Below are 16,935 nucleotides of genomic sequence, written 5' to 3'. Positions count from 1 at the left end.
TCTGTCTGTCTGTCTGTCTGTCTGTCTGTCTGTCTATCTGTCTACTCTGACCAAAGAGCCGTAAGCGACGGGAGACAATAAAAAAACGCAGTAAGTAAAATAATAATAAAAAAAAAAAAAACAACAACCACAGAAAAACAAATAAACATTAAAAAATGTGACTAAACACACGAATAAATGAGCAGATTCCGCCTGAATAAAATAAATAAATGTAAAAAAAAAAGCAACAACAGGCTTCGGATCTGTCTCTGCAGTTCTCACCGAGGCCCCTCAGCGGCGCTGTGGCTTCCGTTCGCCTACCATGTCGTCACTTCCGCCGACCTCACTCCCCGTCGACCCCGAACGCCGTCGCCGTCGACGCCGTGACAGCAGCCGCCCGCCCGCCATGTTTTCCCGCTGCTCCCTGCGGACTCTCCTCGGCGCTGGGGCGCTGTCACGCCGGCGGAGCGCCACGGACGGCACCGCTGCTTACCGTCGACACGGCGACGCGACGGAGCGGCGGTGGGCGTGCGCGCTCGGCGTCGCGGCCCTGCGGGGCTACAGTGCCGCCCCCGCCGACTCGAGCTGCTGGAAGTGTCGCCGGCCTCTCGAGGGGGTCCCCGCGTTCTTCTGCTCCGTCTGCGAAGTGGTCCAGCCCCCCGACGACGCGGCGTCATACTTCCAGATCCTGGGCTGGTGAGCGACCACCACTTCATTCAAGTGGAAACCCGTGAGGTTGTGCTGCGTTAAAAATCCCGCGTTTGGTGCGGTGTTTATCCGGCGCTTTGTTCGAAACAGCCCTCTAATGTGGCGGCGGCGTCGTGCGTGTGCCCCCATAGATATCCGCTGTGTTCCTTGCTGGTGGTGGGGTCCGCCACCAGCCCAGGCAACTACGCACTTAGGAACGAGCTCCAGGTCGTTAGTACTTCCAGACCCCGGACCAGGGAGCGACGTGTGACAGTACCCAGGCCTCGTATTTAAAAACAAGATAAAGACGAAGACACTTTATGAAACCCCAAAGGGAAATTCCAGGAAAAGTTAAACAAACAAACAAATAAAGTGGTCATCCATCAGATTAGTTTGTTTGGGGGGAAATCCCACATTTGAGACTGTTTCGGCCTTTATAGGAAACGGCTGTTGACTGTGTTTGCGTGATGAGTGTCCTCCATCTACACAATGTTTCCAGTGTTTATGACCTGGTCCGCCACCAACCCGGGCAGCAATGGAGTGAGCTTGTCTTTACCCAGCGTGCTCCCTATTCACTTACAGAATGGAGAAAGATGGAGTCCTAAACCTGGCACTGTTTACTGTAAACCCCGGGATACTTTTAAAGTGGTAATCTACAAGATTATTTTGTTTAAAAAAAACCCCCAAAAAAACATGTTTTTGATATGCATCCCATATGTACTTAGCTGACAATTAATAGAAAAACAGCGGTTAAATGTGCTTGCATCATGCATGCGCTCCTCTATGCGCTGGTTTCATTGTTGGCGGCGGGGTCTGCCATTAACCGGCAAGTTTGCCGCAGACAATTCGATTAAGCAGTGTGGCAAGTTGTGGTAAATTCAGAATTTAAGCACGGCGACGAAGCACTTGTTTTTAGTTGCGTCTTACTTCATGAAACGTTGTTTTGTTTCAGTGACCGGGCGTTCACGCTGGACACTCAGAAGCTGCAGCAGAAATACTTGCAGCTGCAGCGGAAGCTCCACCCGGACAACTTCAGCCGGAAATCCGCGGTACGCAGAGGAGAACCACCGACGCTCGGTGCAGAGTGGTGGAGCGCTGTTTGGATGTTGATGTGTTTGTCTGATCTGCTGAGAAACACATCAAACATATATTGTGGTCTGAGCTGGTGCCTCTAACAGGTAATAACTGTCAGAATAAAGGTCAACATTGGCTGTCGACTGGCCACCCTAAAATTGATTAGGTCTTTATGAGGTTTGACCTTTGCAGGAAGTCGCCTCCGGAATAGTACCTGAAATAGTGTATGTAGAAGAAAAGGAAACAGTTGTCCCTTTTTCTGTATTATAATATGATATAATCTTACCTATTATAATAATGAATTTAAATGGAAATTCAATTCACCTCACCCAGCTTTATACCGGTTTCCTTTGTTTTCTTATTACAGATTTACTCATAATAATCCAAAACTAATCTTCCATTTTTAATTCCAAGCATAACCTTTCTCTTTCATAATTGCATCATCTTTCATCACCAACAGTTTTACTTATAATAATCCAAAAATAATCAGTAATTATCATCATCAATCATTTTAAGCATAGCTTAAGTCCTGCAGCATTTAATTTAATCTACATGCCTTCACTATATTGGATGTCTTATTGTGTTTGTTTATTTTTATTATATGAATCAACTATTTACTTCATAACTTTTATGGTTTTAATTGGGTGAACATGCTACTATTTTGTAAACCAATTAATATTAAATATGACAATCAGTTGTCCAGGTCTGCTCAGTCTTGGTCCATATATATACAGTTGGTGCCGGGTGATATGGTGAAAAAGGTCATCATAAATATTTCATACCATTAGATAACTATTTTTAATTACAATATATATAAAAATCACAATTTCTGTTTAATGCTTATTTTTTATTTTTTTAGTAAAGAAGACTGTTGTATGCCGTGATGCATTTTACAAACATTTATTGGTGGAATGTTTTAAAATGGAAAGTGGAATAAAAATAAAAACCTTCATCGTAAATATATATATATATATATATATATATATATATATATATATATATATATTACAACAAAACTTAACAGCATTTAGCATTGTCTTCAAAAAATCTCAACGATAAACAGGGAACAGGAACAAGTGCTGTTGCTTTAACATTTAACTTAAAACAGATAAAAACTAAATATGGCATGTAGGCCTCAATCTATTGTAAAAAGGAATGTGCAGTTGCTGAACAAAGGGTATTGAAGTAGGTACCAGGTCAAGGGTCAGTAGTGTCTACTGTAAACTTTATTCAGTCAGTACAAATGAGCTTTTAAGGCGACAAATTGTGGGCAAGGAAGATCAGCTTGTTGAGCGTCTCGGGCTTTAGTGCCCTTTGGCAGGAAACGGTGTTCCCACCAGGGCTGAAAAGCCTCTCAGATGGTGAACTTGTGGCAGGGATACGCGAGTAGCTGGCTGACTCCAGCGAAGTAATTGGCATTGATCTTCCACACTCCAAGGGTTCGGGCTCACTTTCTGCATCTGGGGACATGAGATACCTCTCAAGCTCCGCTCCCACCTGCTCTTTCTCAGTGAGCCCGGTTGGAGTCGAAAATTGTCTTTTGAAGAAGCTGCCGAGGTATTTTTGGGGCTTTCTTTTGATAGTTAGAGCTTCAGTAGCAAGTCCCGGCTCATCTTCTGCCTCCTCTGCTTGAGATGTGGGTGGGCCTTCATCTTTTCAGTGTCTCAGATACCGCTCTTGTTTTAATGGTATCCCCCTTATCTACATGAATGTAGTAGTGGTGGTAACCTTTGGGAATTTCACGATTCGATCCGATTTAGATTCTTGGGGTCACTATTCGATTTAAGATGGGTTCTCAATTCATCCCGATTTTCATTTCGCTAATTTTCCCACTTGACTACAGTAGGCAGTGTAATTGATCCCAATCCTAAAAAGATAAGAAAATATTACGCACACAATCAAATGTTAAACCTTGAATAAATGGGATTTACTTAAACTTTGCCTTCAATTATGGAAATAACAAGTATTTAAAGTCTATTCAAATATACTTAACTGGTTTTTAGAGCATAACCCTCTTAACACATACTACAGATGCAGCATTTGAGTGTGTCTTGGTACTGAGCATGTAATGAACAATTTGAAAACAGCAATGCAGCCCTGGTACAAATGGAACATTAAAAAAAACAAAAAAAAAACACTATTGCCTCGATTTCACTGGAAGCACCATTTGTCATCTATTATTCCCCAGCAACTTCAAATGAACGAGTGAAGTCGAACAAGGACTTTTGCCTTTAACTCCAAAGGGCTGTAATCAGATCAAAAAAGAGAGCCGTGCCCCACTTTGCTGCAAAGTAGTCAGTCTTTTGAGATGGTTGGCGGCCCCGCCCTCTGTGAGACAACACTGTTAAGGTTCTGCTGTACGGTATGAGACAGCATCTAGTAAACACAACAGATGCCGACCACTGTGTGGGGAGTAAAACAAATGATCTATAATAAATGATGGATGACTATCTGTAATTGGTATAAAAACAGAATAATGTCACGGTTTAACATCCTGGAATCTCTGGTGAAGCTCTCTCCTGACTTGCGTTTAGGACCCGACCGATATGGGTTTTCTTTGTCACCAATACCGATTTGAGGGGGCAGAAAATTCAGATAACGGGATATTTTCTGCTGGGGATTTTTATATATTGTTTTATTATTTTGACAGGAAACCAATGGTCTTGAAGGGTATGAATAAAATGTAATGTGCGATAACAAAATAATTATTTTCAATATTAACTTAAAAGCAGTTTTAACCGTTAATAGGTGAACTCAAATAACAGTAACACAAATGATTGTTATAAAAATAAATTCTAAACTCTAAAATAAATCGCACAATATCAAAAATGAAATAACATTCTGCCTTGCATAAAACGTTAAATTAACACACCCTCCCCACCCCCCCCACCCTCCAACTAGTCATAAACTCACCAATTGCTGCATTGAACGATGGCCAAAGCAGTGCGAACGAGTCCAGCTGATTAGTGTGACGGCCTTCCCTATATGTGAGCTCCTGTCCGTGGCGTCCTCAGACCCCATGACGCCAGCGCCTCCGTTGAGCCTCACGCAAACCCTCCCCCCTCCCGCGCCGTCCTCGGGGAAATACACCGGTTCTTTGCGCTTGCTTTTTAGTTCCCAGTTTGAGTCGATGGCACGCACAGTGAAACTCATGTATGGTCCGACGTCCTGCTGCGCCACGTCTGAAGTGGGGGCAGCGGAGCCGACGGACCGCAGCGCTCTGTCAACAATGTCCCTGCACTCGGTATCCAGTTTGGGGATTAGAGTTTGGAAGAGATATCTATTATAAGAGATATAACTTTTATAAGTCGCTTGAATCCCTCGCTCTCTACAGTGCTGCGGGGCTGCATATCTTGGGCAAAGTAATATCCAGTTGCACTCGTTATGTCTCCATGGCTCTTTAATTTTTTGTCGTGCGGCAGAGGAAGAGCTGTCGTTAGTTCGCCGAATGCTGGCTGTCGGCGACTTCACTTTAAGCCCCTGGTTGGTTTAGGCTCATTTTCAGATGCATTACTGTTTGGCTTTCTGCATGTTCATTGGGGTGATGTTGTTTCAGGCGGTGAAACAAGTTTGTGGTCCCTGTCTTCGTCGACATATTTTGCAATGAATAATCGCCGTCTGCTTTTGGTAGGAACTTAAAAAAATGTAATAAAAATTAAAATAAGCTTGAGGCATGTGGCCCTTTTTTTTCAATGTTAGATCTTTCTCCCTCTCCTCAGAGTTGCTCATTCTGGAGACTACCGCTCCGTCTCCTCCTTTTCTCCCGCTCTGGGTGCATTTACAAAGTGCAACCTACCCACGAGGGAGGGGGCTGAGCTTCTTTCTGTAGCACCAAACGTAATAGTGGCTAGAGGTGAAAGGTCAAATTTAGACCCTCCAAATTGATCGACTTTTCGTTGCCAATTGCCTAGTAGCACTTATATAAATGAACTCATCAGCGTATAGTATAAAGCACTATATACAGTATATAGAATGATATGCAGATGGACAGTTCTGTCAGACTGTGACCTTGAAAGTTTCACCTTTAACCCTTCGCTTCCAGAAACACAACGATCCAATCCGCCGAAATAGCATCAAAACTCTGACTGTGTTTGTTTATATTTGTTCACGTGTCGCCGGCCGTTCCATTAGCCGTCCCAGTGAAAGGATGAGATGCTGCAGCAGGGAGTGGCCCGCAGCAAAACGTTCTGCATGGCTGGCGAGGAGTTACTTAAGAGAAAAGAAAAAACAAACGCTCCTGAAGAGGACGGAGGCATTTAAGTGATTTTGGTTGCAATGCTCACTCTGCTATCGATTGGACAGCGTCCTCAGTGTTCTCACTCACTTGAAATCCATGTGTCCGTTCCAGTGTTCAGTTTGCAGGATTCAGAGAGAGAGGAATAATAGTACATAACGGTGAATTCACCCTGGTCGCGTGGTCACTTTAATAAGTCATGAGGAAACATGCTACTGTCACTTGCTGTCTCGCACATTGCTCACCTCATATTTTATATCCTGTTCTATGTTGCATTTCAGTGAAGCACTTATTATTACTTTATTATTACTTATTTTTCTTAATACTTATTCTCTTGATATTATCCTGTTGCTTAAACTTATATGACTTATCACTTATGAAAGCTAGAACTAGTTAATCGGTCGCGGATTTCTTTGTTTTCTGGGGCCGATGAAAAATGCTAAAATGGGCTGCCCCCGCCCAATAAAAAAAAAAACCCAACTCAGACAAGTCACCCAAATCGATGTGAAAAAGCAACATTCAAATGAATAAAGTACGTTGTTCGCATCCCTGATTGTAATAATTTTGCACTGCCGCCGTCCAATGGTGCCAGCGTTCTGGTTCCTGCTGCAACAGCAATATTTAAATATCACTAATGCAACCAATTTATTTACTTTGGGGTGGACGTTTTGCTCTTTGCTGTCCCTATTTTTTATGTAAAAAAATGGTTGCCAAAGGGGGCAACCACGAATTGGCAACCACAAAATGATTGCCAATTGACTCAATCTGTTTGCCGACGGCCACCGGGCAAACATTACTTATTATGATTTAATTTCTTAGCAAGGTATTTTCAATTTCCTGTATTGTCTTTGTTAATTGTAGGCCACTATGAGGTAAAACTCAAAATTATGTCTACCTATATTGTATAGTGATCTATACATTATGTATCGGGTATACATCCTATATTATACACATAGAACAATAAAAATGTCTTTAATAACGTCGGGTCGCAAACGATTAAGTCATTTTTAGTTAACGGCCTTATAAGTATCCATAACCTGGATTTCACTACTGACTGAGGCCTGGCTGGATAGAAATGGTGCAGTCGCACTCATTGAGACAGCACCTCCTCATTTCAAATTCATCCAAACCACTAGAGCTGATAAGAGAGGCGGTGGAATAGCTGCTGTCTTCTCTGATATCTATAGCTGCAAGGAAACCCCCCTCGGGGAATTCACGTCTTCAACACCTTGCTTTACCCATAAACTGCAGTGCCTCGATTTTAATCATCACTGTCTATCGGCCAGTGTCTACCCTGTGTCAAGGATGTTGCTATTTCAGATCACTGTATATTTTCTGAAGTGTCTGCTCTTACTGTACAACAGAGGGGTACCGAACAATTAAAAAAACATATCATTAACAATAATACCATTGAAACCTTTAAGGGAACCGTAAATGAGTTACCGCTGTTCATGGCATCGTCAACTGAGGTTCCTGTGAACAACTTCAACTCAAAAATACAAATATCATTGATAACATTGCACCTGTTAAAACTAAAAACATGGGAAAAACAAAAAGCCCCCTGGAGAAATGGCGCGGTTGCTAGGCAGCTTAAGAAAGAGTGTTGCCAGGCAGAACAAAAATGGAGAAACACAGAACTTCAGGTTCACCATCAAATTTACAAGGATATACAAACTCAATACGATATAGAAATTAAACAGGCCAGACACTGCTTCTTCTCAAAAATCATGAATGAGAATATCAACAATAGTAATGTGCTCTTCTCCACTGTTGATCGACTTATTCATTCACCGTCTACAACCTCGCATGAGATGCTCTCCGCTGAAAAATGTGAAGAATTCACTACATTTTTCAATAACAAAATTATAGCTATCAGAGAATATAAGTGCCTCTAAATCCAGAGATGAACCTACCCTTCAGTTCCCCAGTAATATGACTGCTGCCATGTCTCACTTTGTGCCTTTAGACATAAAAAAAACTGGACGATATTATTGGTCAGCTCAGGTCCTCCACCTGCTGCCTGGACCCTCTCCCTACCGCATGTTTTAAAACAGTTTTTAACTGCCGAGCACATGAGGTATTAAAAATGATAAACGGCTCTCTTCAATCAGGTAATATTTCCTGCAGCAGTTAAAACAGCTGTCGTTAAACCACTCCTGAAGAAGAGCAATTTTGATGCAGGAGTTATTGCCAACTACAGGCCCACGTCCAACCTGCCATTCCTCAACAAAACACTTCTAAAATACAACTATCTAACATCAAACAGCCTTTTATTTTTCAGTCTGGTTTTCAACCTCACCATAGCACAGAAACAGAACTTGTTAAAGTTGTGAACGATCTGCACATAAACACTGATTCAAAATAGAAAAAAAGAAAAATCTGTTCTTCTGCTTCCGGATCTCAGCGCTGCCTTCGTCACTGTTGACCATCATATTTTATTAGAGATTACAAATAGGGGTCAGCCTATCTGGCCTGGTTCTAACCTGGTTCAGAACCTTCCTACAGGACAGACAGTTCTTTGTGTCCATCTGAGATTTTGTCCCGAACAAAGTGGATATTATATATGGAGTGGCCCAAGGTTTGATTCTGGGCCCATTATTGTTTAACCTTATGCTCCCACTTGCGCATATTTTAAAGAAACACTAAATAAATTAAATAATTATGCAGATGATTCCCAACTGTACATATCCCTATCTCCTGATGACCTACTCCCTACAAACTCCCTCACTCAGTGTATTAATGATATTAATGTATGGATGTCACAGAACTTTTCACAACTGAACAAAGATAAAACAGAAATACTTATCTTTGGTAAACAAAAAAAAAAAGGCTCAGAGACAGAAAATTGCAGTTGATCTCAGTTCTGGACGGCGATCGAAATTTTAAGCGCCATATCAATCACAATGTCATCACAAAAATGGATCCATGCATCCATAACGAGTAGATTGGCCTACTGTAACGGCCTATTCACCGGCCTCCCACAATCAGCTGTGCAGCGGCCACAGTTAATCCAAAATGCAGCTGCACGCGTTTTCACTGGGACCAAAAAGTCATATCACACCTGTTCTTACATCTCTACATTGGCTCCCTGTTAAAAATGGGATTGATTTCAAGATTCTGCTGCTTGTATATACAGTAAAGCTTTAAATGGCCTTGCACCTCAGTATATAAAATAAATGCTCATTACACACAAACCAGCAAGTACTCTCACACAGGCAGTGGTGTTTTAACCATCCCTTGTAACAACTCTAGAGCAGGGGAGGCGGCCTTCTGTATCTATGGAACACCCTGCCTGACCTGAGAGGGGCCCCCACACTCAACACTTGAAGTGTGTGTGTGTGTGTGTGTGTGTGTGTGTGTGTGTGTGTGTGTGTGTGTGTGTGTGTGTGTGTGTGTGTGTGTGTGTGTGTGTGTGTGTGTGTGTGTGTGTGTGTGTGTGTGTGTGTGTAAACATCTGACTTTTGTTTAAGATAGTTGAGCATTGAATTCATCTTGGCAACATGGGGATGCAGACACTCCCTAGTAGATGGAATGGTGTATTGTGAAATTTGTTTATTCTGCACTGACTTGTTCTTATGGTTGCACAGGCATTTTATATATTTTCTTTGATTGTATTTCTCTGCAAAGCGCATTGTGTTGCCCTGGGATGAAATGCGCTTTATAAATAAAGTGTGACTTGACTTGACTAAATCTCTACAATCCTCTTGCAGAAGAGTCACCCACTGACATGAAAGTTTGGCAGACAGTTCATCCTCCTCACCTAAATTCCCATTGTATTTGTTCTGGCATTTCTAATCTCTAATTTAAAAATTCCCCTTACATTTGGATGGACACATGATGATTATGGACGGCGATGATTTATTTATTAATTGTTTAGTTATTATTATTATATTTATTATCTTTTTATTTAGGGTTAGTTAAATTTGTGAGTGAAAACACAATAAATTAATACATATAATTGCAATTATTACAGGTGCCTCCTAATTTTGTGTATTAATTTGTTCATTTTATGCCACTATAAAAAAAAAAGAAACTTGAAATGGTAATGTCTACCAATTGCAGGAGAGACATATATTTACATCGACGTTTGGAACATGAAAATGATGGAAAACCGCTCAAATTCAGAATGTATTTATTTCTAACATCGATTTTAAATTCCCTCTAAATTTTGATGGAAAGATGAATGATTGTGAGCGGTAATAACGTTATGATGGTGACAGCTCCAGCAAGGACAATTACTAGAACTTTCCTTTGAAATGGGACCGTGGATATAGGAGCAATAAGTAAGAAGAGGAGGTATTGACGTCCGGATGATGTATGCGTCCTCATTACTGCGGTGCTGAAGCGTTACAAATGAACGGCTTCCTCCACCTCCTCCACCTGTCCAATATTGTACTGACACTCGTTTTGTGTTTTATTTATTATGCACCTCTGGACATTTTTTCCTTGATTGGACATCCAGGGGCCTCGGGAAGGGAGCTGGGGCCATCATCTCATACAGAAATCGTATTACGGATACACAGCTGGTGTTACGTAGCCGCTCGGCTCTACACACTCGGGACTATTGATTTCCACCGGAGCTGACAGGCTCGACAGCCGCAGAACCCTCCCCGTACCTCCGCCCTCCGCCCCCCGCCCCCCGCCCACAGCCGGTTCAAAATCACCCCAATTCCAGCTTCCCTCCGTCGTGTCGCTCCCTGTTAAGACCGCTTTATGCTTCTCCCAACGTACGCGTAAATATCCTCTTGGAGCTCAGGTCGCACGCCTCCAAGATGTCAACAGCAATGCGTCGAACGCGCCGATTGGTTGAATTGTCCAACTTCTGCCGGGGGCGGGTTCGCAAACGGCAAAGAAAACAAAGCGGATAGAGGCGCGACTCGCGGACGGGGTCCAAACGCGGCGCCAGCGGACACGTCAGGCTATGCACACAAGATCCGTACCGGTGGGAAAAGCAGACAGCCGCACCAGCGACGCCAGACGACACCCGTGCGCGTTGGCTGATGTGCGGACGGAGAAGGAGAGTCCAGCCTTTAGCTTGAGAATCCACTGAAAGTTCTACTAATCACTTCACGTCGGCACCGTTTAGTCCGTTTGAATGGAACCTGCTGCATCCCACCCCCCCCCCTTGGCGCACTTCCTTCGGGCAGGTGTGAACGCGGTGGAGACCCAAGCAATCGCTCCCAGATGGAGGTCACCTCCCAACAGGGAGCGATTACCTTCAGGCAGAACCCTGTGGACGACAGGAAGTCAGAACGTAGACGGACACGTTCTGCCTTTGAGAATAAGATAATAACACGCAACACGTCGACCGTCTCTCATCAGCGATCGCCCTGTAACACGCCTCCTCCCCGCCTCCACCTCCTCCTCCTCCTCATCTATCGGAGAACATAACGTAAAGCCAAACAGGGCTGCCACATCCCCCACGGTGCGGTGCCTTAAAGCGACAGGGCCCATATCTCATAACACTGTGAAGCCGAAATGGGACCAAATTGAAAGCGAACCAAAATGATCGGTTTCACCCTGACTGGCACCAGGCAAACGGACCAAAAGGGGAGGGAGCGACCTCGGGTTCTGTGTGGTCCATCTCCAAACTTGAGTCAAAAAGGTGACCCTGCTTTTAGTGTTTCAGCCCCATCGCTCTGGAACAGTCCGCCTCAATCCGTCAGATGGTTATTAGATTATTGGAGTTTCCAAATCACTCGATTGTTTTTAAGCAGCTCTTGGAAACCCGATTTTATTCTGTGTTCGGTTTTTTTCTTTTCTTTTTTTTAATTTTTATAAACCCTCATCTTTGTGCTTTTGTCCTCTTCATTTAAATGTGTCTCTTGTTTTTAGCTGATATCTCATTGTGTTTTTCATTTATATTCTTTACTTAAGTGCCGTTTCCGTGCTCACTGGTTTTTGGTTTAGGCTCAAATTGTTGTCACTTGTGAAGAATTTGGTCACAGTTTGTTAAAAGGAGTTCTCCACAATGAAGATTTACTTCCTCACTCGTCCCCCGCGTCCTCCTCCTTTCCTCCCCTCGTCCGGCGTGTCACAGCGGCACCTGCCTCCTCCAGCCTGCAGCATCCTGCCTCACCTTCATCAGCAGCGTTGGTGGAGCGGTGCCGCTGACCTGCTCTCACTCACACCATCCTCTCACCTTTTTCCTCCCGCGGCTCTCGGCTCGGAAGGTGATGCCTGACGCCGAGGATGTTTAAAAATAACAGCCCCGTTGGCGTGTTTGGTGAGCGTGCATGTTTGGCCTCGGGTTTGATTTCGGACTGATTTGAATCTTCCCTTTTTTCCCCCCAGGAAGAACAGGAGTATTCAGAACACCACTCTGCGCTGTTGAACCGAGCCTACAGGACGCTGCTCAAACCTCTGAGTCGTGGACTTTATATGGTGAGTTTATCATCCTTGCTTTTTTATTTTTTTATTTAGATATCTAAATTAACTTGATTTTCATCTGTCTTTGCCACATAGAAGCACGTTAGATGGCTCAAATTGAGAGAAATGACAGATAAATGTAATGTTTTTTTATGACGCCACTCATGGAAGCATTGGATTTGTTCTCATTGTGGGTTTCTGGACGAGTTTAGGATTTAGAAACGCTTCCGTACCGACACGCCATAGTGTCCCTGCACGCCTCCCTAGATGGGATGTGCATTTTCAAATGAACTTCATTTATGACAGACAACTCTTGTACTCACTCCAAAATGATCCTTATTTCTTTTGGATCGTTTAGGTTTTGGCGTCTGGTCTCTACTTCTCATCGCTCCCGGGGAGGTGTACGGCAAACACAGGCACTTAATGAGCTGGAAATGTAGGAGTGACGAGTTTGAGGTGGACGCAGGGCGGGTGGAGGGAGCACAGCAAGCAAGCAAGCAGGCAGCAAAGCATGTAGGGCAGGAGGGACTGGCTGCTTAAACAGGCCGCCTTATAAGGGCGTGGAAGCATGTGGCGCCGTCCAGTTGTCTGACAGACAACAAGACATTAATTCACTGTGGTGACCTCCCTAGCTGGAGCTGGAGGGCGTGGCCATCGAGGACGGCACGGATTCGGGGGCAGACCCCGAGTTACTCATGGAGCTGATGGATGTCAATGAGGCGCTGGATGAAGCTCAGACGTCAGAAGAAGCCGACGGGATCGGACGAAACACAAAAGGTTTGAATAGACACGTTCCTTTCATTTCATTTTATTTATTTCTATTATGCAAGAGATGGAATCAGAAATGGTAGGGTTTTTTTTCTGCCAAGCATTATGTTGTGTACTAGGAATCTGGTGCTTAGATATCAGGAGATGGTTGCATAATAAAGGATTTACGCAGCGGCTCAGGAGAAAACAGAAGAAAACAGGCGTTCAGATGGAAAGAAGATGAGACGAAAGAACAGAGTTTTACATCACAAGTCAATGTGCTGAAGGAGCCTGAAGTCAGCTTGGAGTCGAGATGTGTCCAGTACATAGAGAACTGGGACTGAGAGAAAAAAAACATCAGTGGTGGAAAGTACAAATACTCAGTACATTTTTGAATGGTCTGAACTTATATAAGTACATCGAGTTTTAGAGCCTTTCAACCTTTCACTACCCTTGCAAACACAGTATATGTACTTTTTAATGCAGTCGCATTACATTACATTTTTCCATTTATCAGGATTTATATTGTATGTATTTAGAAATGAGTGACACCACATATACTATTTTGTTATTAAGATATACATGAGGAAAGAAAAGCTCAGTAGGTGCTTTATAAGATATTCAAGACTTGCATCATAGAACTGGATCTGACAAGTATTTTACCTTTAAGAGCAATTACTTGCTCTTATACTTTCAAGTAAAATCATCAATGTGGTACTTAAACTTTGCTTGAGTCATTCTGTGTCAGGGTATTTGTACTTTTACTTCGGTTAAAGCTCTGAGTAATTAGAATAATAAACAATTAAAAGAATTACACAAAAACTAATTTCCCCCACAGGGATTAATAAAGTTTACAATAAAAACAAAAGATCTTCCGCAACCACCTGAGATCCACGTTGGATTTTATGTGTTTTTTCTGGGCTTTTCTTTCCCGTCTTTTCCAAACTGAAGAAGCTCGTTACACCCGCCCCAATCATTCACACACCGTTTCAGGACCTTCAAAGGAACAGTGTGATTTATTATTATAACACCGAGCAGGATGTTTTTACCTTCTCTCTCTCTCTATCTCCTTCCGCAGCCCGGCTGACGGAGCTGACGGAGCAGATCGACGCCGCGCTGCGTCAAGGTACGTTCCGACTTCCCTTCGCCTTCAAACCCCTGTTTTATGTTCTTTAATCTACTGTGCAGCGATCCTGTCGACTCGCTGTGAGTCATTGGACTGAACTCTCTGTCTGTCTCTCTCTCTCTCTCTCTCTCTCTCTCTCTCTCTCTCTCTCTCTCTCTCTCTCTCTCTCTCTCTCTCTCTCTCTCTCTCTCTCTCTCTCTCTCTCTCTCTCTCTCTCTCTCTCTCTCTCTCTCTCTCTCTCTCTCTCTCTCTCTCTCTCTCTCTCTCTCGCTCGCTCGCTCGTCCTTCTCTTTATCAGGAGAGCTGGGAGCTGCCAAAGCGCTGCTCGTCCAAATGAAGTACTTTGCAAACATTGAAGACAAAGTCAAGGAGAAACTTTCTGAGCTCTTGTGAAAAAATTTTTCCATTGTTCCTTTTTTTAATTATTTTTTTTTTTTTGTGACACTTTATTGATATTTCCAGGTTTATGAAGTTTCACCGAAACTATCTACACTCGCATTTCAGTATATCGTTTGTAACGTGCGTGTCTATATTCATGACTTTTGGTAAAAAAAAAAAATAAGTGACTACACTGGATTTAATTCAAACAAGAGAAGACAATAAAAATGAGGCCGGAGTTTGACTAGATACATCAAAGTGTGTGTGTGTGTGTGTCAACATCTGACTTTTGTTTAAGATAGTTGAGAATTGAATTCATCTTGGCAACTTGGGGAGGCAGACACTCCCTAGTAGATGGAATGGTGTGTTGTGAGATTTCTTTATTCTGCACTTTTGATGTGTGTGTGTGTGTGTGTGTGTGTGTGTGTGTGTGTGTGTGTGTGTGTGTGTGTGTGTGTGTGTGTGTGTGTGTGTGTGTGTGTGTGTGTGTGTGTGTGTGTGTGTTTAAAAAAACATTTTTTTTCCTTAAAAAAAAAAAAGTATTTTTATATATATATAAAAAGATAAAAGATATATATATTTTATATATACATATTATCTTTTCTTTGTATCACATCCAATTGCACCCAATACATCAATAAATGAGAGTGATCCGTGGCTGCCATGTTCCTGCTCATTCAGATCTGAAACTGTCATCGGGGACCTGGACCCAGTTCCTGTGGTTTCCTTTAGGTGGAGATCTAACACCTCCACTCACAGCATGGAGAGCACCATCACTTCACTCCACTAACTTGTGTTCAGCCCCCAAAAGAAGACGCTTTATTGGCCTAGACAAGCCTTTTTAATTATGGATGTTAACTCTATATGTAGCATTAATGCTATGATAATGAGGAAGTCTCCAATGAATGAGGATTAGTCGCTAAAGCTGAAGATGTGTGATCTGCAGTAACGCCGCTCCCCACTCGTCAAATACTCCTACACGGACGGAAACCCTGCAGCATATTGATCCCTGCATCAAAATGGAAGTTCCACAACTTTTTGGGCTTGCGTGCTTTTAATCAGGCTTTCAGAAACCGCATCGTTAATACGCTGCACGTGGAGGAGCGATATGAAATCCATGAAATACAAACGGAACTTATTTCGAAGGGGAAAATCACTTCAAAACCAATTAATCTTATGAATGAAATCAAATTTACTTTAACTTTATTAATTCCGGGGCGGCAGCTCCAGGCGTTGCAGCAGCTGAAAACTGCAGCGGAGAAGATTTAATCATAAATGAGATAAGAAATAATACACATGTACACATCTATACAAGTTACCGTGAAGTTGCAACTAGTTGTCAGTGACTAGTGAGCCCAATATGGGCGGGTGTAGTGATGAGAAGGTTGACTCTTTGTAGAGATCAGACTCTTAGATTAGATATTTGACCACGCGGGACTCGTGACTTTGTACTTGATCCTGTATCTGTGACTCATGGATGTGGTTTCGCCATACAGTTCAGGAGTCACAGCCTCTGCCGGTGGCGCGTGCGTGACTCGGGGCCGACGGGTCTTTTCTCCTTCGAGATTCGAGTCTCAGCTCCGACGCACGACTCTTGCCGAAGCGACTCACGACTCCAGAGTCTTTCCAAAGATTTGCTCAGTACAAACGAAACGGTTCAGAGTCTTCCATCACGAGGCAGGTGGCAGCCAGTCTACAGGACAAGTTACCGTTTTGCGGTATTGAGAGTCCAAAAGCGCCCCAGAGTCTGAGTCATCCCCCAGTAACTCATCTGGACGGCTTGTTTATTAAGCCCCTGACAACAGTGTCATGCTCTGGCGGATTAATGCACGGGCTTGCCTGGGCTGAAGCCCATGGGCCCCTACTCGCAGAGCCCCCTGAATTTTCTTCCTCAAAAATAATTGTTTAACTTGGTCAAATATAAACTTGAAAACACATGAAAACCTGGGGCTCCCTCTGTCCGAAAAAAGACGTTTCATTTGGGTAAAACACAACTGCATGCCACACTTTCAAAGTAAACTGTGTGGATTTGCTTGAAGACAGGTCAGTTTTATGCAGAATTATTTGTTGATTGTTGATTGTCTAACAACAGGGCAGGCCGGCAGGTACATCATGGCAGTGTTGGCAAACTGGATCGACTATTTCCAGATAATTTGTTGAACGGAACGGCATCACTTGTTTGAAAGTAACATGAAAAAAACAGCCAGCAGTTTAATTATTAGAAGTCCAGCCCAATTTTTTTCTACCAGCCCAAATCCCATTTTTTCCAACCAAATCAGTAGTATCCCTGTAGGACAGAAAACTGCAAAACTACACTGAAGTTTGCGCACAGGTGTGGGAG

The 16,935-nt window shown here is 43.1% G+C and overlaps 1 protein-coding gene across 2 annotated transcripts; it reads left to right on the top strand.

The window, feature by feature from the left end:
- The first annotated feature begins 332 nt into the window (after positions 1–332).
- Positions 333–15,254, top strand: hscb (HscB mitochondrial iron-sulfur cluster cochaperone). Of its 2 annotated transcripts, XR_013844256.1 has the most exons (7): positions 333–675; positions 1,619–1,715; positions 12,269–12,358; positions 12,702–12,759; positions 12,976–13,120; positions 14,169–14,216; positions 14,515–14,605. XR_013844256.1 is itself a non-coding variant. In XM_080004378.1 (6 exons), exons 1-6 carry the CDS (start codon positions 386–388, stop codon positions 14,607–14,609), a joined length of 765 nt encoding a protein of 254 aa, XP_079860504.1. In that variant the 5' UTR covers positions 333–385; the 3' UTR covers positions 14,610–15,254. The 2 variants fall into 2 exon arrangements, 1 of the variants encoding a protein (XP_079860504.1); XM_080004378.1 differs by lacking the exon at positions 12,702–12,759 and having other exon boundaries at positions 14,515–15,254.
- Positions 15,255–16,935: the final 1,681 nt, after the last annotated feature.

This window comes from Zeus faber (genome assembly GCF_960531495.2).
Source record: "Zeus faber genome assembly, chromosome: 7".
NCBI lineage: Eukaryota > Metazoa > Chordata > Actinopteri > Zeiformes > Zeidae > Zeus > Zeus faber.
This window is presented reverse-complemented; position numbering and strand designations above follow the sequence as displayed.

Bases quoted from the DNA above. Each gene is read 5' to 3' on its own strand.
- hscb (XM_080004378.1), top strand. From the start codon at position 386: ATGTTTTCCCGCTGCTCCCTGCGGACTCTCCTCGGCGCTGGGGCGCTG. The intron at 12,359-12,975 runs GTGAGTTTATCA...TGACCTCCCTAG, and splicing joins TGAGTCGTGGACTTTATATG to CTGGAGCTGGAGGGCGTGGC. The intron at 13,121-14,168 runs GTTTGAATAGAC...CTCCTTCCGCAG, and splicing joins GATCGGACGAAACACAAAAG to CCCGGCTGACGGAGCTGACG.